This window comes from Lissotriton helveticus, chromosome 4_1 (genome assembly GCF_964261635.1).
Source record: "Lissotriton helveticus chromosome 4_1, aLisHel1.1, whole genome shotgun sequence".
Taxonomy (NCBI): domain Eukaryota; kingdom Metazoa; phylum Chordata; class Amphibia; order Caudata; family Salamandridae; genus Lissotriton; species Lissotriton helveticus.
In genome coordinates, this window is record NC_136063.1 from 1280277992 (window position 1) to 1280302638 (window position 24647).

General features: G+C 42.4%; 1 protein-coding gene across 1 annotated transcript in view; it reads right to left on the minus strand.

Moving 5' to 3' along the window:
* Positions 1-24647, minus strand: part of SYCP2L (synaptonemal complex protein 2 like) — a 1302345-nt gene that overhangs the window by 733069 nt on the left and 544629 nt on the right. The window contains exon 23 of the mRNA XM_078685781.1: positions 6217-6274. Within this exon, the coding sequence (XP_078541907.1) occupies positions 6217-6274 (58 nt within the window). The remainder of the gene's footprint in view (positions 1-6216; positions 6275-24647) is intronic.

Here is a 24647-nt window from a genome sequence, read left to right on the forward strand (position 1 = left end):
TTTTATCCTGGTGGGGCAGGCTGGATACGATTAAAATGATGATTGTTCCCCAGGTGCTTTTCACACTCTCAATGTTACCTTTTAAAATTCCTAATTATTAATTTTCACAGAGTAATTCTATTTGTACCAAATTTGTATGGAACAATAACCGTGCTCGTATTGCCCTTTCTAAATTAACTCATCCAAAAACAGAGGGTGGTGTTCGATTTCCTGATTTGAAATTATACTGCAATGCATTTTTGATTCAATTTTATGCCCTGTATAAAGATTATCAAGATTTACCTTTACCAACATGGATTGCTGTTGAAAGATCATTGTTACATTAATTTTCTTTTCAGGATATTATGTGTATGACCAACTGTACTTTCATTTCCAAATATCCTATCTTAAAATATTCTCACCATCTAATACATACACTTTTTTCCCCAAAGGTTTTGATCCTCATCACTCCTTTCTACACTCTTCAATATTGTGTAATAAACATCACATTTTGCCACAAATCCTTTTACTACAAGCACTGGAAGGAAAATGGCATTTTCTATGTACACCAGTTGATGGTTAACAATTTGATTTTGCCCTTTCCCCAACTACAAGAGAAGTTTAGCCTTCCTGACTCTTACATTCAGCAATATAACATTGTCTCCTGTTCTACAAACCTTTTTACAAAATTTTAACTCCAACCCTACTCCTACTTTGTTTACGCCTGTTACACCCCTATTTCAAATTCCTCGTGACCCAATGTAGTGTAGTTTCTATATCCCTGATAGGCGCTGCGCATTGGAATAATATACACTTAAATTTGACCTAGGACTGAGGTCAGTATGTCTCTAACGAGTACATTAAATTTAACTACTTATGTGTGCCAGCTAGCTCGGAGGTCACTAGAAACTTTCTCGAATTAACAAGAAGGGATTAGTTTCCGACAACTGCATAAACATGACAACTTTGTTTCCCCTAGAGTCGGAACAATCTCTTCAGAGTTGTGGAAACAATAGATTACAGTTTCACTCAATCAATCGTGCATGCTTCGTTTCCATAGAGTTGCACAGAAATAGAGAGATGGGCGTTTCAATAAAAGGGTTTATTGAACAATCTTATTTCTCATGCAAGAGATATGAACTGCTACAATCGTAAGATAGAATGCGAAGTATAATACGTACAGCGTTAGCAGTACTATAAAATAATACTGCTAACGCTGTAAATATTTCTGCAGCTACGACATATATAAAAATACATACATAAATAACAGGCTAAAATATTTAACTGGTGCTTCTAAAATAATCCTACCCCAGTATACCTAACCTAAGTGTAGTACAAGGGAAGAAGTAGGTGCTGTCTAGCTATAGTTTAGTTTAGTTGTGCCAAGAGTTGCCAAAAGTTTCTCTAGGTTCTAATCAGCTCCATACCTTAGAATGAGAGAGATTGGTATCTCTTTCCTGGGACTTGATCTCTAAAACCCTGCAAGGGGAGTAAGAAACACTGGAGCTGGATTCTCAGTGAGGAGGATGACAGCGTCTGGTCAGTGCGTCAGTTGGGGAGTTGACTTCCCTCTGGACTTGCTGTGGCTAGCTGTGTCATGCAAGTAGATAGCCAAACCGTGGTTTGCCATTGCATCTAAAGGCATATTTATACCTTGAAGGTGTTTAGGAATCCCAGTATTGATGTAAAAGTCGGGCATAAGAACGTCATGAATGAATCCCTACAGAATAGATGTTCATGCATAATAAATGAGTTCTTGGAGAAATCAATATCCAGGCAAGGGAAGGTCCTAAAGGCTTAAGAGTCTGGTTTTCCAAGAACTCGTTGTGACTAGGAGGATCGGATGTAGTTGACCATGCCTGTATTTGGTTTGCATGAGCAATGTCTAAATAAGGGCTAGATTTCTATGCCTAAATATGGGCAAAGTGAATTGTACCTATATAAGTGCATAAATTGGGAATTCTATATACGGTATCTAAATTGACACACAACACCAATTCCCAGTGCCTCTTTTATATATATATATAAAAACGTATCCTTACCTACTAGCACTTGGAGTAAATCTCCTATCGAATGTCTGTTTATCAATGGGATCGATTGTGGCAAAAGATTTTCAAAACTTCCAAAGCTGCCAACATTACACAATCCTTATATTTTATTTATAACAGAGTTGTAATTACTCCCCTCTTTCTTCACAAAATTGACCATTCTAGTTCACCATTATATTGTGCCCGTCTTTCTTCTGAAGGATCATTGATACATTTCTTTATTATTATCCCAAGGTTTATGATATTTGGAAAGATATATGGTCGAAATGTTTATTGATTTTTTTCTTGGGATGTACCATTTGCTATTCAAAATATCTTTTTAAGTACTATATCTGCCAATTTCGACCAAGTCCCTTCGAAAACTATTTTATTTGACCTTTTTATTGCAGTTGCCTTTAAAGTTACATTAAAAGACAACTCTAAATAATTCTTTTTGCTTTGGTGGAATTTAATTTGTGATGAACATAGAATTGCTTCTGTCTCCTACTCTTTTATTTATTTAAAGATTAAGTCGGATTTATTATGGTTATCTTTTACTACATTTCTGTCCTCACACTCATCTTTCTTATAATACCCATATTTAATCTATTAATTTCTCCTCCTTTTCTCCTTCTTTCTCTCCCCCTCTTTTTTCCTCTTTTCTTCACCCCTTTTCTTTCCTTTCTCTCTTTTCTATAATAAATCATACAAATAGTACTCTTTTTTTCTTATGGAACACATTATTTTATTACAATGTTATGACTTTATACTCTTATTACTCTTCTCCTCTTATATTATTTCTTTGTGTTATATTTACAAATGTGACTATGTATTCTCCTTGTTTCAATAGATTTTGTTAGCCTTTATCTCTTTTTACATCTCTTCCCAGTTATGTAATGTTTTAACTGTGTTCATTCTCTCAATAAAAAGTATTTAACAAGAAGAAATGCTATTAAATAACTAATATTTACACATTATTTCTAAGTGGACAAATGGGGCGGCCCAACAAACATTCAAGGTTATTGTGTTACTTGAGATGATCTGTAGGTCTAGACTGATCTTGGTACTGATCAGATCCCTTTAGATTCAAGACATCCTTTCTCCCAGGCCTCATTTCCATACTTCTATTATCATCTTGGCACCTGTGCTAGCATTCTGCTCTGTGTATTGTCCAAGGTACCACGTGGTAATTACCAGGTGTGAAAGATTGCACCCTTCCTTAAATTTCAGCAGGTCAAACCTGTCAGAATTTAACAAGAGGAAAGGACCAGACATTTACCGGGGCAAGCTGCATTGGGTACGGTAGTCACTAAAATCCACGCTATTTCCCCAAAAATCATAATAGGTGTCAAGAGTCAGATTTATAGGGTTTGCAATATTCGGTGACCTACTCAGTTAAAGATTCTTTATTCAGCTAATAAAAGCCATAAAGCACAAAGTTAAAATAAATGTACGAGGGGAAGTTATTAAAATAAAACAGTAAAAGACCATAAAAACTTAAATACAATTTGAACCTATACATTTTCCTAAAACCATATTTACAAAAAAAGTAAAATAAATACCATGCCAATTCTGTTTATAACATTATTCAGATAAAAAGGCCTACTCGTATTCAGGCCTGTGGTGGAGCATCTGTCGCCTGAGACCACAGCAGTTGAAGCTGATAGAGAGCAACACAGCCCTGGAGCAGGATCTGGGACTCGTATCCCTAATAGCGCAGTATGTGCCTACCAATTCCGTCTGCTTGTTTTTAGTTGTATTACATAATGCAAAAAACCTATTACAAACTGCTTCAAGAAACAATCAGACATTCCTCCACACACACGTTATCCCTAAAATCCCCTTTCAGATCAGATCCGGGATCCTGATCTCAATCAGACAGACTGGAGAGCAGCATATCGACACTGAAACATGCGGTCCTCCCTGTGATTACTGGAGATCTACATTTCCCACACTTAACCTGTTGAACTTTCCTCGGAAGAAGGAACTTAATCTATGATGACCTTACCATAAATGTTCATGACTTGGTAAATAGGCAAGAAAACAAAGCTGATCACATAACTGCCAGATCTATACATGAACCGGACATTAAAAGGTACAGGATTGTGCGTGTTTAGGAAAGGAAGAGCAATGTGTTTAGTATCACGAGGGCATGCCCCCGGGGAAGAGAAATGTGCTAATAATTGGTCCCACGTGATGAGGTTTTCAATATATCCATGAACCAGAAACCCGTGTTAATGCGGGTTTCCAATATGCTGGCCAGAAAGGGAAAACAATACACCGGACAACTTTTTGACATTTTCGACAGGACTCACCCCAGTTCCTTTGGGACAATAAGAATTTCAAATATGCCTGCTTTCGCTCCAGATCCTTCAGCACATTGTGGTGATTCAGAGGTTCCTCAAATCAGGTCACTGTTTTCTTGAGGACGAGGGGTGCGCTCTGCACTCTTCATAGTTGCATGCCGCATACTCACCACAAAGATCAAAATTATGCAACAATATGCCATTCCTCTGATTCAACATTTAGCACCCCAAACCTCATCTACAAATATTAAGGCCTGGGCTTTCTAGAGATTACTTTGGTTCTCACTTTGCCCGCACACAACATGATAGTCACCAATCGTGTGATAAAGTGGGTTCTGTCAGCGTAGAATCCACCACTGTTGACCTTAATTATCAGTTTACTTGCTTACTTTGTCCTGGTTATCCTTCCAGACAGCGAATGTTATCAAGCAATGCAGTGTCTCAGGACTCACTCCTGCTGATAAAGTTCCTAGCAACCGTAGGAAGAGACTTAAAAACATGGCGTTCTGGAAATCTGGAGCTGATTTTTCCGCTCATATGGACTTTATTAATTGGCAAAATGTGACAGTACCTATAACAGCAAAAAGGGGAAGAAGTATGTGTTTCAGTGGTAGAAGAGTATCCACAAAACATTTGACTTATGGGCATCTCCTTTGGTTTACCAGCCAAGTTGTAAGGCCTTGAGTTGTTCACTTGTTCTATCATCTGGTGGCCAGGAAAAGGCATAAGATTGAAATAGGCAGAGAACCTCAAAGAAACTATGACCTAAATCCCTAGATCAAAATATTCCCAACTGAAATTCCATAATGGATTGGAGTGATGGTTTCTGCCAGACCGAAAGTGATATGAATCAAGACCACCAAATCTTTCAATTTCAGGATGTTAAATATATAAGGAGCGGATAATTGAGACTCCACTGTCAACTGCAGCTGCCAACCAAAGCCGCCATGACAGCTGCTTCATTGAGAGCTGGGCGAACCTGGGTTGATATGAACGCCTGCACTTTGTGATGACTATTATGGATATTTTTGGAGTTAAGTTAGGACTTAGGACATCGTTTATGCTGTTATGGCCTGTCAGGCCATTGTTTCCTTACCTTCTTCAACTGTCTGTAGAATAACCTTTACTTTGCTCTGAGTGAACCAATCTGCTTTGAGTGCAGGTGGTACTTCTTACGCTCTCAAATCCCTCCAGAGTGCTTACTACTTCATGATTTGAAACTCTCTGATGAGCTGTTCGACTTTTCACCTCAGTCTGCAGAATCCTTACTATATTCTTTGGTTCCCGGAATACTAATCAACGTTTAAATATTTTCTCTCGTTCAGGTTTTCTATTCATTGTCGAGCTCATTTACTTTCTGATTGAAGACTGGAAGCCCCATTTTACTGTTCATGATCAAGCCATGGATACCCAAGGTTTGCCAATAGTCAACCGTGGATGACCACAATTGAACCCGGTTTTTGATCACATATGATTAGGGCTCAATGTCCTAGGGCTTAATAACGGAGCTTAATAACTGCGTGGGGCTAGCTTCTCAGTCACAACTGAACATTATATGTAATTAAAAGAGAATTGTGATGTCCACTTTTTTCTTTGTCACTGTTCTTTGTCTGAATTCCACTATGGCTTGGTGTGTGGGACTGTAACTTTGTTCGAAGGAGTGTTTCTTAAATGAGAAATGAAAAAACGAATCTCTAAAGATTAAATACATTCTAAATTTTCCAGTTACAGTAGCTATGGAAATTTGTCTATGCAGGGCTGCTATCTATAGAAAGGGGCAGGACTTTTATGGAAAATACAGTTTTAACACCTATAGTTCTACCTGCTGTTAAGGTAAAGAGCAATTCTATTTTTCTTAGATAAAAGGTAACAAAGCAAGAAACAAAAATGGAGAATAAGCATACCTTTGACTCATCCTCATAGAGAACTACACTTTCTCCTGAGACATCAATTGGTTGTTCACTATAAGAAAGATAGGGTAGGTTATTTAATGTCAATAATAAAAACAACACATTGAATCACTGCTTAATATTATCACACATTGAAAAAGACAAACCCTATACCAAAGTAAGCTTAGATGACAACAGTAATTAATATTTAGGAACTTAGGTTTGACCATAATAATCACAGGTAGTTTTGTCCCTTAAATGAAAAATTGCTTTTCAATGTTTTTAAAATTTTAGAATTCAAATGGTATTAGAATAAGGAACATTACAATGGCTTGATCGGTGAAGAGTTACATAATAGAAATATAGTAAAATCAACTACACATCCCCAGTAGCTTAGTTTAAGAATGTAATGAGTAAGTCTCACAAGTCCAAATTCTATTAAGCCGTTTTATAACTTTTCAAGGAAGTTGAAAGAGTGATGTAGAGAATTTTAAATTAATTGTTGTAATAAACTACGTTTACCTAGACTCCGGTACCTAAGTAGTCAGATCAGATAAATCTAAAGGTGTGTTGATCATGCAAGACTGTTCTTTTTAGGTTAGCCTGTTTTGTTAGGTCAGCTATTCAGTCACTCGGATGATGATAGATCTGAGAGAAATGGTTAGTTTACATATCTTCGTTAAACAAAAAGTTAAAAAGGAAGCAGAATTGTGTTCCGATTCACCAGTATGAATTGGAACGGATGACTGAATATCTTTCAATTGGAGGTAGTGCCAAATGATGCTCAACAACTTCTAAGTGGACAGTGAAAACAACATACTCTCCATAAGGTCCATGCTTATACAACATAAGTTTCCTTCTGGATGGCTTAAAACTCTTTAAATACCAATTTTGAGAAGAGAGAAGCACTCATTCCGAGTAAAAAAACCTTCCCCCTGGTTGTTTCCTTAGTGGGCTTCATCAATTGACCAGATCAGCTGTCTCGAAGACGAAAAATATAGGCTATATAGTTAATAGTTCTTTATAATTAGTCCCTCTTGTTAGTTGTACTGCTTCTAAACTTTGTTCATAAAACCCTGAAAAAGATTTCCATTCTTGCCTCATTCCGAGCAATGGCAAGTAGTCCAAGCTAATATGTCTTCCTACTGGACAACAGTACTAGTGTCTTCTTAGGTCTTCATAATGACATGCCATCAAAGGCTTCAAGCCCTTCAAAAAGCTGCCCCTTGACTTCTACTGAAGCCCATCCCAACATTGTACTGTAAATGCTAATTTTGTGACACCACTGGTTGTAATGAGCCAGAGAAAGGAAATTCTTTGTTGAAGTAATTCCGGAAGAACACAGGTAGTAATATGTCTGGTTTATTAAAGTGATACGCTTCCAGCTCTGCTCAACAGCCACAACGTGCCAAATATTTTTCCTCACTGCAACATTATATTTGAGCTGCACCCAACATGCCAAACCCCCTGGCACCAAAAGAACTAAGTGGATGAAGGGAAACCGGGAGAAGGGAATATAATGTACCATTATAAATTACAACACGTCTCCTAATTCAACAAAATTATATAGAGAAATGCGAGTACATAAATGTCTGAATAACAGTAGACAAAAGTTAGTGCAAATTGAATTCATCTCAAAGCCAGAGTACCACAACGAAGGGTGACAAACTTATTTTAACGGTTGACCCAAGATTCACACAGATACCAGGGCACATGTGGTTGCTAGCTCCTGGAATATGGGACTCACGACACGAGGCCTACCTGTCCATGCTCCAGGTGCATCCACCATCTAAAACCACAACATTTAGATTTACTTCTTTGATCTCCAATGGTTCTGAGAATGGATTGAATTTGTTTTGATGTAGCTGGTCTGTTGACCATGACCCATTGATCAACTGCTGTACACAGCCCCCAATTTATCATTCCACTTACTTTATTTGTCTTGAAGTATTTTACCTTATCAATTGTGTCTTCTCTATTAAACTATGTGGGTTTCCGTCATTTGAGACAAATAATGAGTATGTTTGATTCCTGGTTTCCTACCTTTGAGTGAAGTAAAAGGCAAAATACCTGAAACAGCATCAGGTGTAGCATATTGCAGAACCAGAATTCTGCTATGATCTTGCTCTTGGTTATATTGAGCTATGTCTACAATATGTGTTCATATATTTACTGCAGGTGCTATTTTGTCTAGGTTCAAACTAATAGCTAGTTAATTTCTTACATTGCAGAATGGCTGAAGATCCTCTGGGAATTTCCTGCATTTACTGGGCCAGTAATTCAGTTTCCTTTGTTTGACCTCCTTTAGAATTCCATCATTTCTTTCTTTTCATTAGTCGATGATAGCAGGAATTATGATAGCCATTACATTTCTTTTTGCCACTTTAGATTCCGAAGTGCTTTCCACAACCGTCATACAGGACAAACAATCTGCAGAATGATTGTTAACTCCTTGGATATGTTCTATCTTAAAATTATAACCTTGCAAACCTAAGATCCATTTGGAGATATATAGATACGTTTTTCCATTCCCTTTGTAGTAAATACTGTTTATGTCTGTGATATGTTATCAGGGTGAAGGGCAGCCCCTAGAGAAAAAGTTCAAAATGGATGTTTTACCACCCAAGTACAGTAATGCCTCTTTTTCAACAGGGGCATATTTGTATTCTGCCTCCCAGAGTGTCCTTGATGCAAAAGACAATTCTCTCATTTCCTTCTGCGAATTGGGATACAGTGGCTCCTAGAGCTTTGTTGCTGGTATCAGTGGTAAGCACAGTTTTGAGCTGGAAGTAAAAAATATCTATGTGGAGGGCATTAGTAGCTTCTATGATTTTATTAAAAATTAATTGTCACTGCTCACTGCACTGAAATGAGATTTCTGTTTTTAAGGATGCACCTTTGAGGATATACTTGGTCAGCAAAGCATTTAACATGTTTGGCCATATACTCAACCAGCCCAAAAAATTATTTGAGCGTTTCTTTTTTTATGAAAGGTAGCTCTAGTTTTACAGAGCACAAGAAATTGTACTTGGGTTTCACCCCCTTGCCAGAAAGCATATCCCATATAGTCAACACTTCTGACCCCAATGTTACACTCATTAGTTTTTATCATAAACCCTCTGTATCTGTGATGATCGAGGGCTGTCCCTATAGTATTACAGTGTTCATTTCATATGCCCCACGAAAAAAAGATCTGTTAACAGAACATTTAATTCAGCCCCTTGGTTCAATGAGAGCCTTAGGCTGGAAAAGCAGAACTGTAGACGGCAAGAACGCAAGTGGCGTAGAAATTACGATCCGAATAAAAAAACCTGCTATAAAGAAAAATTAAGCAAATCTAAACAAATGATTATTAGGCAAAAAAGCATATACTACAATAATCAAATCGAGTCAGCACAAGACTCGGTTAAGCAACTTTACCAGGTTGTCGCCCACCTTACAGGACAGTACAAAACCACCACCAAAGAGGCGTCCCAATCTATGTGCGATGCCCTCTACATTTATTTTCAAGATAAAGTTTGTGACATCTACTCAAAATTTAATAAGCACACTAATGACATCATAAATCCCAATATTACCTCTGTTCCTATTATGAACAACGCACCTACTTTCTCTTTTAATCATGTCTCACCTGAACTAGTTCACAAATTTATGATGACCATCAATTCAGGCTCACCAGATGACCCATGCCCTCCTACAATACTTACATTGGCCCCATACATCATTAGCCATACACTCTCTAAAATGTATAATGCTATGTTCACTTCAGGTATTTTTCCTTCGATATGGAAAAAAACAGTAATCAAGCCACTTCTTAAAAAAACCCACTCTAGATCCGTCCAATGTCACCAGCTACAGGCCAATTGCATGTCTTCAATTTCCAGCGAAAATCATAGAAAAAATCATGAACATCCAGATCTCTGAATTCATAGACGGTAACAACTGTCTTGATGACTCTCAGTTCGGATTCAGAAAGGGACATGGCACGGAGACTGCTTTAATAAAAGCATCCAATGAAATCAGAATGATTCTGGATGGAAGAGGTGCGGCGGTGCTCATAATTCTCGACCTTTCCCCAGCGTTTGACACGGTCGATCATACCATCTTGATCGACCGTGTCACAGGAACCGGAATTTCCAAGAGCGCCATATCCCTTCTGTCAACCTTTTTGGCCAATAGGGAACAATCTGTGACTATGGGCGGCTACTCATCCAGCCCTTTTTCTCTTCCCTGTGGTGTTCCCCAGGGATCCTTGCTAAGTCCAACACTTTTCAACATCTAAGTGGCGGACTTGGCGAGGATCATTAAAGCTCATCGCCTAGCAGTTACATCTTACGCTGACTATACTCAGCTTGTCCTGGCTATCAACAACAATGGACTGGAAGTAGCCAATAACTTCCAACAGGGAATGCATGCCATCAGCAATTGGATGAGTAAAAACTGTTTAAAGCTGAACTCGGATAAAACCGAGGTCATGGTATTTGGCAAACTCACTCCTATTTGGTCCCCCACTTGGTGGCCTCAAGACCTAGGTCCTACACCTGTTCCAGTCAACAAAGTGAGGAACTTGGGAGTGATCTTTGACAAGAAACTTTCCTATATTCATCAGGCAAACTCCATAGTCTCTGCGTCTTTCACATTAAAAATGATCAGAAAATTGCTACCCTATCTTCCCATAAACACCATAAAAACTCAGATTTCCACCTTGCTAATGTCCCGAGTTGATTATTGTAATGCCCTGTTGCTCAATGCTCTGGAGCAGGTATTAAACAAACTTCAGCTGGTGCAGAACGCAGCCGCCAGAACACCTAAATTTAAACCAATCTCAAATATCATTCGGAAACTTCATTGGTTACCGGTGAGACAAAGAATTAAATTCAAGGCTCTGTGCATAGCCTTCAAAACCATACATGAAAAAGGGCCAATCTTTGTAACACACTCCCTTTATCCATAAAGGCCAGTTCGCACTCTTCGATCCTCCAGGGCAAACCTTTTCGAGATAGCGAAAACAAAGAAGGCTACCTGGGGAGACAGATCTTTCTCGATTGCCACCGCTAAACTGTGGAACACCCTTCCTAATCAACTTAAGAGCATCCCAACCCTAACACTTCTTCGCAAACAATTAAAAACTTGGCTATTTAGTCAATAGATAGTGCTACTTACTAATAAATACAGATATTCTACGATCTCTGTCCAGCGCCGAGACACCTCCGGGTATTCGGGCACTCAACAAGTTGTATAAATAATAATAATATGACCCATATGTCAAAATGTTATCTTGGAAACACAGGATGTCTTGTATCCTCTGCAAAATGTGATGCATGACTCTGTAGCAGCAGATGCTAGCCCAAATTCCATCCTTGAGTACCACTTTTCCCAAAAAGGTGTAATGGATGAAGTGAGTGACATGGAATCAGGGTGAATATCTACCTGGCGGTAACCTGAAGAAAGTTCAAGACACTAAAAATGTTGGCATCATGGATGAGGCTTAATTTATTTAAGGCAATAGGGGCTAGATGTAGGTAAATGGGTTTTACCAATTCCAAAACACCAAATTTTACTGATTCGGTATTTCAGAATTGGTAAATCCTATGTAGGTAATTAATCGGTAAAAAGTACCGAATCGTTAAGATTTGGTATTTACTGAATCGGTAATTACTGATTCGGTAAATACCAAAAAATTCAAGGGTGGCAGGATGTCACTTTGACACCCTGTTGCACCCCTGATTAGTGCTGGTGAGCACATATTGCATACATACATGTCTGTCACATGGCACAGGTGTAAATGCACATTTATGCATTTACATAGGAATTCCTAATTTACCACCAACTAATAGTTGGTGGTAAATAACTAATTCTTAAAGCCCAGAAGCACTGTTTACAGTGCTTCCTACATGTCATTTACCGATTCGGTAAATACCGAATCGGTAATCCAATTCGTAATTTACCGAATCTGTAAAATAGCCTCGTACATAGGAAAAGGCTACCGACCGGTAAAAGCCTACCTACATCTGGCCCTAGGTGTCGGTCAACCCGTATGCTAGAGCTAAGGTCACTTAGGTTACAACACACAAGCGAATACTTTTGACCCCTCTTTTGTGAATATTACAATAGGAGCGAACCACTCTGAGCATTCAAATTGTTGAATGACACCCTGGGTTTCCAGTTTAATATGTTCTTTTATAAAAGGTTCTCTCATTAGTAAAGGAATAGGTCTTGCCTTATGTTTTGTTGGAACTGCATTAAATTTCAATTTAATCTCATGTACAAATAAAAAGAAGAATGCAATTGTCCTAAATCAACACAAAATAGCTCTGGAAATCCTTTGCATGTTTCACTTTCTCATGACCGACACGTCTACAAGCAAAACGTGTATTTCCATATTGGGATCCAGTTTTATTCCTAGGTGTTTTCCAACCAAAAAGATGAGAACTGTTTTTGGCTACTGTTGAACTGTCCTTGAAAGTGATATTCATCTTTATCATCTCTATTAAACATATAGGATTGTTGTTGTACTCCACGGTTTTAAGTCTGGCAAGTCTAAAACATACTGTTTGTCCTTAAGCTTCTCTTTAACTGCTTGCATTCTGAGGAAAGAACAGTTCCACCCTCAGCTGTGGTGGGTGTGGGCTGAGAATGGAACAGTCCTGTCCTTGCACATGCCCATAGGGGGAGTCCTGGCACTCCCCCTGTGGGCCACCCCTTTTCACCCCCCCCAACCATGGTTTGTAGCGGAAGCACTTTCGCTGCCACCTGGCCCCCCACCATGTTGGCATTTGATGGCATCAGCACGCATGGAGGAAGTGGTGGGTTTCTCTTCATGGGTGGTGGAGGTGGGCGAGATTTGGGTAGTGCAAAGAGGTATCAGGGAAAGTAAAGATTTTCCTTTCCCTCAATGACTCATTGCAGCGCATGCCTGCTGCACTATTGCAGGTGGGGCTGCGATCGTGCAGTAGAAATGCCCACTAGGTCACCAGGGTTTTTTCAAGTTGCTGATTGTTGTCTTTGGAGAGAGGCCCATTGGGCAAGGTTCACTCCCCTTTAGGGGTGAATATTTTGATCGGCCATATATTTTCAGGCCAATCTTCCCCCAAGGGGTGCATAAGCCACTAGGGCACCAGAGATTTTTTTCTGGATGATTCTTTTGGCGAGCGGCCCTTGGGCAAGGGTCGCTCCCCTTGCGGGGGCTATAGGTTTTGGCTGTTTCTGCCCCCCTTGGTGGCAGATGGGCCATATTTTTAGTCCGATCTGCACCCAAGGAGTGTAGAATCCCCTAGCGACCAGGGAAAAGATGATTTGGCAATTTGGGAGATCAGTCCATTGGGCAAGGGTCACTCCCTTTTATATGGGGTATTTACTTTGCTTATTTCTGCCCTCCTTGAGGGTATATTGGCCATATTGTTAGGCCCATCTGGCAGAAGCCCCTAGGAATTAATTTATTTGGGCATGTTGAGCAAGAAGACACTTGGGAAAGGGTCATTCCTCTTTATTGGGGCATGTATTTTGGCTGTTTCTGATGCCCATGGGGGCATGTCGGCCATATTTTTAGGCCCATATGCCCCATTGGGGCAGAAAGTCACTAGTCACCAGGGATTTCATTTACTTATATGTCGGAGAGTGGCCCCTTTGGCAAGAGTCGCTACCCTTTTTTGGGCATATGTTATGGCCGTTTTTGCCCCCCCAGGGGGCATACCAGCCATATTTTTAAGCCCATATGCCCCCAAGGAGGGAAGGTAAAAAAAACACGGGAACTGGAGTTCAACTGATGGTCTGCGTGTAACTGTGTAGGTGTGTATGGGCTAGCGATTGGCTGGCAGTTTGTGTAGACTGGTGCCTGCCAGGTGGTGTGGTGTGTTTAGAGTGGTGCTTGGCTGGCAGTATGCGTGGACTGGTGCTGGGCTGATGTGTGAGTGAAGTGTCACTTGGCTGGCAGTGTGTGTGTGAACTGGCACTTGGCCGGCAGTGTGCGTGGACTGGCGCTTGGCCGGCAGTGTGCCTGGACTGGCGCTTGGCCGGCAGTGTGCCTGGACTGGCGCTCGGCCAGCAGTGTGCCTGGACTGGCGCTTGGCTGCCAGTGTGCGTGAACTAGCACTTGGCTGGCGGTGTGGATGAAGTGGCCCTTGGCTGGCAGTGTGCGTGGACTGGTTCTTGGCTGGCAGTGTCCATGAAGTGGGGCTGGGCTGGTAATGTGCGTGAAGTGGCCATTGGCTGGTGGTGTGCGTGGACTGGTTCTTGACTGGCAGTGTCCGTGAAGTGGCGCTTGACTGGTGAGTTGTGCAAAGTGGCACTTGGCTGGTGGTGTATGTGGACTGGTGTTTGACTAGAGGTGTTTCTGGCTGGCATTTGAATGATGATAGCCAGACTTCAGAATGCTTTATAATGTTAACTTTTATTTCTTGGCATCATTTTTGATTGTAATGTTTTATTGCTCCTTTTTAGTCTAGTTTTGTTTTCCTTTGCTGGGACTCCTGCTTGCAGTTTCGGCACTAGTAGATCTACAATTTTGTAGTTGCATGTGCCTGGTAATAAAAAAATGTTGCAATCTTTACTCAAAATGAGCATCATTACTGTGCATAAATGCTCTTTGTGTAAATGCCGTAATATTAGCAACATATTTAGCTTCTGTTTAAGTGTGTGTGAAATTCTCCTTAATTATGTGTACAATGTGTATTGTCTTGTGTATAATTATCTTTTGTTTTTCCTTTCTAGTGGGATATCATTGGTTCCATGCGGTCTCTATGCAGAGTAGGCGCTGGTGATTCCAGCTTTATCTCCAGTGATGGGTGCTGTTTTACTGTATATAGGTCTTTGTTTGCTTTGTATTGATTCACCTTACCGTGCAATTGCTACACAGCAGTGTCACAATGTAGGCACTCCCCACTCTGAGGAACAAGATAAAAAGGGAGAAATACCTGGGGGAGAAGGGTGGTCCATCCCGATTGAAAAACACCATCTCCTATCCTTGCAGCCACCGACTGGAGCAGCGAACCCAGTACATCTTGGGACCCCTACTCTCCCGCTTCAGAGTCCTGTCTCTTTAACGTCGTAGCATCCAGTGAATGTTCCGCCCTGGAAAATGATGTCCTCGACCCTGAATCAATCCTGTGGAGTCCCAGCTGGAGGAGTGAGGCAGAAGAACCCCATAGACGTTAGATCGGTGTGCTCAGGAGTTCGGCTCAAGAGCAGACGGAGACACCCGGAGACGAGCTCCTGTCCCAGAACCTCCCAGAGACAAGACCCTGTGGAGAGCCAGGAGGCTGACGGTCACATGCTCTGCCCAGCCACGCTTCAGGAGGAGAGTGGCTACACCAGGTACCGGACCAGTTTGTGGGGTGGGTCGGGAGGCGGGAGAAGGAAGAGTCATAGACTTTCCACACTATACCTGCCCTCTCACGGTTATTCCTTTTCACATGCACGAACCGATAAAGCCGCACTCCCTTTCTTCGCAAGTGAGATACGGGCAAGCGGTCTCATGTGTTATCTATTGTTTTCTTTTCTTTATTTACATGTGCTGTCCGAGTAACCCCGACCTGCAAAGAAAGAAGTAGACTAGCAGAAAACTAGACCCTAAAGCAGGAAGTCCTGGATAAGAAGTATTATCCATACCCCTTTTTCAGAACTCTGGCGACTCATAAGTGACATATTTTTCGTACAATAAAGCCTAGACCAGAGGTCTTGAAACTTTTGGATGCCGAGACCCCCCTGTCAACATTTACAGGTGTAAGGACCCCCTCCTGACAAAAATTTCTAAACCTCTAGGCAGGGCTACTGGAATTATGAGGCAGGTGAGGACCAAATTATGCAACAGGCTTGACTAAATTGTGTGAGTAGAAAATGTAAATAATGTTCTGTGATGCTGCGTATTTTGGATAGTAACACTGAGGAAAGATTTCACCCCATCAGTACCAGTTTATAACCAAATACAGCAATTAACATCAGAAAGATGTCGAGTCAACCTTTGTGAAGGGGCCTCACACTCCGCAGGATTACGCGCTGCCACATTAGAAACTCACCGGGAGCAGCAAGGGTCCCTTCAAACCCTGGCGGTCTTGTGCAGAGTTAAGCAGTTTACCCAGGCCCCTTTCCTCTCACCCCTCCCTTCCATTACTCTCTTCTCTCCTCTCCCAACCCCGGATCCCTCTCTCACATTGCAGGCAGAGGGTTATTAGCCCCAGGACACCTTTTGGTAACAGTAGCACACTACAAATGTAAATAATAATAGGCAGAAGCAGGGGATCTCCTAGACCCGAACTTCGGGGGGGTTTAAAATTCCCAGCCAGGGCTGGCCCAAGTACTGGTCGCACACGGTACAACAGTCTTTCCACCTTCTCCATGAATTCCCTCACTACCACTCACCAACAAAACACCTCATCTCTCTATAGCACCTGTCTGACAAAATACTCATAGTTTACTCACACTCAGTTCTGTGATGTGAATGGTACATCTTCTTTGTACCAGGTACTTTAACCTTCAGCACTGTGTGGGTGAAAGAGTGCCCATGTGACTGCACGGTAAGCAATGCAACTGTGTGAGAGTAGGGTAAAAGGAGTGACTACAGGGTGAGTGAGGTGACCATATGAATTTGGGTTTGGCTGTAAGTGCAGAGTGGGACAAATTAGTGCATGGTTAGTGATGGCCCTAGCACTGGTCGCACACTGTGCAAGAGTCTTTCCACCTTCTCCATGAATTCCTTCACCACCACTCACCAACAATACACCTCATCTCTCTATAGCACCTGTCTGACAAAATACTCCTAGTTTACTCACACTCAGTTCTGTGATGTGAATGGTACATCTTCTTTGTACCAGGTACTTCAACCTTCTGCACTGTGTGGGTGACAAGAGTGCCCATGTGACTGCATGGAGAGCAATACAACAGTGTGAGAGTAGGGTAAAAGGAGTGACTACAGGTTGAGTGAGGTGACCATACGAATTTGGGTTCGGCTCTAAGTGCAGAGTAGGATGAATTAGTGCATGGTTAGTGATGTCCTTGTTTGAGTGAGCTACAGATTGAGCAGTGAGGGGGGACAGGTGAGTGAAGTGTCACATGAGTTCAGGATGAGAAGTGTGCTCGTTTGACTATAGGGTGAGGTACAGAGTGAACAATGCAAGCACATTTTTAGTGCAGAGTGATCAGTGTAAGAGCATTGTGAGTGGGTGAACGTTGTGAGTGCATTGTGATCAGTGTGAGTGCATTGTGATCACTGAGTGCAGGGTGAGCGGGTGAATGGTGTGAGTGCATGGTGATTGGTGTGAGTGTACGGTGATCAGTGTGAGTGCAGGGTGAGCGGGTGAATAGTGTGAGTGCATGGTGATCAGTGTGAGTGCATGGCGATTGCGGTGAGTGCATGGCAATCGCTGGGAGTGCATGGCAATCGCTGGGAGTGCATGGCAATCGCTGGGAGTGCATGGCAATCGCTGGGAGTGCATGGCAATCGCTGGGAGTGCATGGCAATCGCTGGGAGTGCATGGCAATCGCTGGGAGTGCATGGCGATTGCTGTGAGTGCATGGCGATCGCTGTGAGTGCATGGCGATCGCTGTGAGTTTATGGCGATCGCTGTGAGTGCATGGCGATCGCTGTGAGTGCATGGCGATCGTTGTGAGTGCATGGCGATCAGTGTGAGTGCACTGTGATCGCTATGAGTGCATGGTGATCAGTGCGATTGCATTGTGATTGCTGCGAGTGCAGGGTGAGCGTAAAAGTGAAGGCGAGAATGAGAAGTGAGTTGTCTGAAAGCAGGGTGCATTCCCAGAAACTTGAAGTGTAGGGTTTCAGATATAAGTTAAACTATTGCTAGAATGGCATTAATCAGGGATTGAGGGTGGAGGAAATAAATAATGTGCTGATCCTGCAACACACTTCCAGTCTTATGATTAGGGTTACCAGCTCCGTAGTTTGATGGCCCAGAAATAAGCAGTCACCTAAAGCTGTATTTTTAGCACTTATCTGTGAATACTTAGAACAGCAAATATAAATAGAAAGCACTTTTAATTGTGTCACTTTTAATTGTGTTCTAGGGCTGCCTCAATGATCCATGACTCAAAATTAAAGAGAACAAAGACAGAAAAGTCACATAACTAATTAATTCATACTTTTTTATTTATAACTCTATTTAGTGTCAAGAGCAGGCATTTTCTTTTGGCAACTCAACTTTATATTCCTTTTCATTAAATGCATTCTCACACTACAGCAGTAAGAGTGGGGACCCAGGGGGTACAGGAAAACCAGAAAAAACATTAATCCTCTGTAACCAGTTTACAAAGGCATGTAAATATGCTAATGGTCTTTAAAGACCTGTGAAAAACTCGGGCGTGCCGGAGATAAGACTCCAGACACTGCCCAGACGAGCCTCGAGCAGCTCGAGTTTCCCTGCAGCAGCCCGGGCTGAGACACAGGACGGGGGAAGAGGGGGGCTGAAGCCCTGGAGGCCAGGGCAGAAGTGTGACTGAATGCGCGACCCCCTTCACACCACTCCCGGCCCCCCTGAGGTTCGCGCCCCACAGTTTGAAGACCCCTGGCCTAGACTCACTAGACATGGAGTGGACACTTCTTTATATCTGTTAGAAGGGGCGACCTCAGGGGAGGACAGAATGTGTACCTGACCACCCTGGAACCCACCTCTCCTAGGAACACTGCCGAGCACTGGCGGGAGACCCTTCAGGGGAAGAGTCTCATATCTAGGATCGCACGCGCGGAGATAGCACCACTTGACAAAGGGACACCACACCCTAGGTTCTGAAGAACGTATTCTTTATCTTAGCAAGGAACTGGATCTTTATGGTCCGCAGGATTCGTATTTACAAGCAGAGCAAGGGCTCATAGAGTCTCGGTAGGGATAGGGGTAGCGGGACAGTCTTAAGGGTCAGGGTCAAATGCAGGTGCGTATCCGCTCACAGCTCTCAATCCTCGAGCTGGGGGATACGCTACGATCTTGGGTCCAGCCGGACCAGGATAGTCTCCGAGCCGCGACCAAGTCAGCAGGGCTCAAACAGGAAGGCACAGGAGTTCTTACGATCTTTGGGGAGCCGCGATCCAATCAGCAGGGCTTAGGTGTTCTCAAGGTTGCAAGGGAGCCGCGACCACGTCTGCAGGACTCCGATGTTTCAGGCAGAAGTCCTTCTCTGCCAAGCTTGAGCCGCGACGATGTCAGCAAAGCTCACCAAGGTTCCAGGGTTCTAGTAGTTCATCTTCGATGTTATGTCAAGCCGCGACCACGTCAGCAGGGATCTCTTCGTTCCAGGATTCAACTACTGATCTTTTCCAGAGCACCCCTTGTTATAGGTCGCTTCTCCTTTGAAGTCCGGAGTCCTCGCCGGCAGGGGTCTTAGCGGCTGGGGGCCACTTGTCAGGATCTTCTGCCACTCGGCCCTTTGATCCTTTGAAGTTGGGTCTGGAGGGATCCCAGACACCCAGCATGCATGGAGCCAGCCCCCAGGGGGGCCAGAGGGCGATCGAAACCCATCTCTCGAGAGGAGGTCGGAGGTGTGAGCGAAACTACTCCTCCCTGTCCTGCTCCCGGGAACTCTCTACCCCCCAGCCGGGCATGGCGCGTCTATGGCCTAGGTGGCGCTGGGGCCGGGGTGCCGTGGTTGGCCATTTTAGGTGCAGGGGACTGGGCACCGGAGGCCCTTGGGGCCGACGGGGTTTGGGGGGCGTCCGGTACCGGGAAGATGGAGGGTGATGCCGGGGAATACTTGTGTTATCTGTGGGCTCATGGAGGGAGTGAGTCGGGTAGGCCGGGGTAACCAGGGGCCTGGTGTGGTGTATGGGTCAGGGTTGGGCCACTACGGGTCAGGGAGGCCCTAGCCACGAGGCCGGGTCTAACAATATCCAGTCCCTGAATCCCATACCCAGTCATAGGCAGTAGCTTTACTTTTTGTTTGATAAAGCCACACGTTATTACTTATTTTACACAGAGTTCGTTATTGTTGACCTATTTGTCAAGTTACTTTTGTTAGTAAGGATTATGTCTAACCGCAGGATTACAGCTCAGCAAGTTGTTAGTATGTTTTTAGAATCTTCCTCGGACCAGGATTAGGAAACTGACACTGCATCTGAGGCAGAAGTCCAGGATTCTGGCAGTATAGTTTCTGTTCAAGAGGAATCATCCGATGATTAAATCACTCTCAGTGCAGAGGAACGGCCCTTTTAGAGAATGATACTGATGGGCTGCTAGTGCAACAAGAAGCTTCTGTGTGCAAAAACCGAAAACGTTATGCCTATACATTTTTTGTTATATTATACAGAACAAGGGGAACCCAAAGTAGCAATAGGCCTGGGACCCTGGGAGTATACAGTATTTAAAAAAACAATGGTCCCAAACAACAATTCAAGTATCAAGGCAAAAAATAATAAATATAGACCAAGATTGAAATCTATATCAAGTGTCCAGCCCTCCTCCTCCCCCGTTTTTCGTCATCCCATTGGAAAGCATCACAGGACTATCTGTACCCACACTTGATATTAGTGTTTTACCATCAACTTTCGGAGCCTTCGGAGCCTACCGAGCCTCCTATTGATCTCTCCACTTTATTGTATGTATTGGCAATTTCGCCCAGTACCGTTAGAAGAGGTTGATTCTAAAAGAGTAAAGGCATGCATTAATGTGTCCTGATGATGATCCCGTACTAAAAAGGGATCGAAACGTCGTCGACAGCTTACACTTGATGATTTGAACACCTTTTTATTGCGAAATCACATAAAGTGTATTTCAGTATTAATTGTCTGTTTTAATTGTAACTAATTTACAGACTTGTTTCTTGCCTTGTATGTGTTTGTTTTTCTATATCTGTATATATGTGGTAGTTGGACACAGGCTTGTGTCCCACTTGGAAATTGTTAGATATTTTTGCCACATTTGATTGTATTAATTATTAAAATTGCCCGCTGGACATTTGATATAGATTTCAATCTTGGTCAATATTTATTATTTTTTGCCTTGATATACATTTTTTTATGGCCGATGTATTTTCGGGTTAGATCGTTGACCAAACTAATTTGTTTGTATAATGGTATTTGAGGGACAACAATGCCAGACTTGAGCCCCACTCTAGAGCTACCCAGTGGACTAGATGAGTTGAAGAATTTCTTGGGTTTAACTTTTTTGATGGGCTTGAAAAGGAAGCTGTCCATGTCTTTGAATTGTTCTACTATTCCCTTGATTACAACAGCTATATTTAATGCAACAAAGACTGATGATCAGTATTTGCTTCTTGTTCGGCTGCTGCATTTTGTTGCTAACACTTCAGCATTGCCACAAGATCACCCTGATTGTGACCATTTTTTTTAAGATTCAGCCTGTCCTTGATCACTTTTTGGATCAATTTTCAGATATCCATGTCCCAGGGAAGGAAAAAGCGGTGGATGAATCGTTTGTCCTGTTCAAGGCCTGTTTGATCTTTAAACAGTACATTCTGAGTAAGATGCATATTATATATGGCAGTGGTACTGGATATGTTCATAATTTCAGGGTACACACGTGTACGGATTCCACTGTTGAAACCCCCTGATTTTCCATACACTTTTGGAGTTAGTAAAAACTGTGTGGGAACTTGGCAGAGGACTTTTTAACAAGGGCACTATTTATATGCAGATAACTTCTAAACAGGTGTGCAATTGATCAGAGAATTGTTCAAAGGGGACACTGTTTGTTGCACAATATGCTCTAACCATACAAATTACCCCAAAGAGCTTGTTTGTGATAAACTTCAGAGTGGACATTGCAGTGCCTTGCATAGAGAGGAACTTCAAACTGTGGCATTTCCAGACAGGAGAGATGTGTACATGCTAACTACCATTCTTGATGAAAGTACCTCACCTATGACTGGTTGGGGGTCAGGGTGCTGAAGTGCCCAAACCTGTGTGCATTTTAGACTACAATAAGCATATGGGTGGTGTAGATAGTATAGATCAGAGGTTGGAACCTTAAACTGCTGGTCATAAGGCTTACATTTGGTATAAGAATTTGGCTATTCGTTTATTCTATTTAATAACCTTCAATGCTTTTGTTGTATAAAAGGATAGTTCTCTATAATCAAATATGACATTTCTTCAGTTTCAGCAGTCTGTGATAGGCAGCCTTGTTGTAGTGGAACAGGGAAGTGTCCCTAGTGTTGGAGTCATGGAGGATGCGGGTAGATTTAAAGATTGCCATTTTTCAAATCACATTCCTCCCATGCCCAAAAAAGACTTTTCCAGTAGAAGATGTAGAGCCTGTATCCGAAGAGGTGTGCAGAAGGAGAGCTATATGTAGTGCCCCGAGTGTCCTTCTAAACCGGAGTTGTGTGTGCCCACATGTTTTAAATTGTACCACACTCAACTGAGTTATTGTGAGCAACTGTAAGTGTAAAAGTAAACTGACGTCTATATCATTTTATATTTAATCAGATTTAACTTTTGGCATTAGTGTGATGTATTTAGTTAAAGCTGTTGTGTTTGTAGTTATAGTTTTGTATCAACTTCTAATTGGTTTTTGATTTCTTTTTTGTAAAAAACAAGTGAAGGCAGTAGGCATGGACTGGCATTTGGCAGCTGGCTGTGTGCGCGGACAGGCGTTTGGCTGGCAGTGTGTGCGGACTGGTAATTGGCTGGTAGTGTGTGTTGAGCTGCCACTTGGCTGGTGGTGTGGGAGAACTGGTGCTTTGCTGGCAGTGTTTGAGAGCTGGCCCTTTACTGGTGGTGCATGTGAGCTGGCATGTGGCTGGTGGTGTGAGTAGCAAGTTGCTGCTGGTCACTACACACACTACTAGCCAAACAACAGTCCATACACTCCGTCAGCCGGTGTGATTGCAGTGCCAGTTATATGGCCATATGAAAGCGATGGGCCTTTGAATAGGGCGGTCTGCTGATGTGCTAGGCCCTCGGCTGGAGGTGTGAATGGTCTTGTGTGTGTCACATATGAAAGGTGTGAGAATGGCCTGGAAAGGTGTGTGAATGGCCTGGAAAGTAGTTAATGCCTTGTTGTGACTTTACAGCTCACAAGCTGGTAGTCATTGGTTTCGTTCTTTTACCTTTCAATTATCAACAGTGTATTTCATTTTTGTGAAATCTCTTGTTAATATTTACATTTTGAACCTATCACTCACCCTTGTGCCAAATCCAACCATTATGTGTGTACTTGATGGATGTGCAGCAATATTTGTCTTTTCTGTTTTTCTCTGCTATGGTGTACTTTGTCTATAGGGAACATTTACCAACTCTAGATATTTTCATAAACTAGACACCCAGGTGAGTACAGGGTGGTGTGCCTCTTGTGGATTCCAACAAGTCTTCTCACCGACAATGCTCTGCAAACTTCAAAATCTGGCAATCACACATTTGTCTTGCATTTGTGCCATATTCTTCCAGAACCAGATAGAAACCACAAATTTCTTATCATCCAGTGCTCCCTCAGGTCTCCTGATCAAAATGCTACCTCACTTTTGTGAGTGTGCCAAGTTCCCGTAGCAGGAAAGGGACCAACATTTATTGTGGACCCATCAAAATAATCTATCACAAAATTAGCTGTTTTTGCAATGGGGGCACCTGCATTTTTCTAGGGAAACCTACCAAACACAGATATTTCCTCAAACTGGAAATCCAGGGGAGTCCAGGAGGGTGTGCCATGCATGGATCCCCCAACGTTTCTAACCCAGAACCACCTGCAAATCTCAAAATTAAGTAAAGAAATTCCTTAATAGAGGAGCTCAAACATTTTAGCCACAACTAACTTTAGTGGTTGGATGGTTTATCCTAAATTTGGTAAAACAATTCTAAATCTCACCCTAAAGTTTGTAGACCTTTCCTTAAAAGGAAAAATTACCTTGCCCAAGTTAAATGACACCTACAAAATGCTTTTACTAAAACTGTAGGATGGTGCCACTCTGCATAACCAGAAAGAGGTACACTACAAGAAAGCAAGAAAGGTGAATAAAACAAGTTACTTACCTGTAAATGTTTGTTCTCCAGTATTGGAAAACTTTCATAGATTCACATGCTTGAATCATTCCCAGTTATCGAGATGGGAGTCCTGGTGTATATATAAAATAGCAATGCAAAACCATTACAAACCAGAAACCAGGCATATGCCCATTTCAGTTTTATGGTACAAAAGGGGGTGGTGATGGACGGAGCATCTGAACCAATCAAACACTCACACCCAATCAAAAGATCTGGGTTTGATCCATCACCGTTCTTTAGCCCACTCTGCCACCCCAGTTCAGACATGGCTATATGCAAAACAGTCTGACCCTGTGCCTCAAGTGAACAGTCCAGCCCGAACTGCCAAGCAATGCCTTCCCTGGATCGGAAACAAGCTTCCGAGGAGCGGTTTCTGGCATTCCAGCTGTCTTCAGCCCGGCTTGCTTGAATCCAGTGGCAAAGTGAGCAAGGGACTCACGTCTAAGCATACCCTGCCACACTTATGGCGGCCAAAGCGGTACAAAAGGGGGTGGTGATATACGGAGCA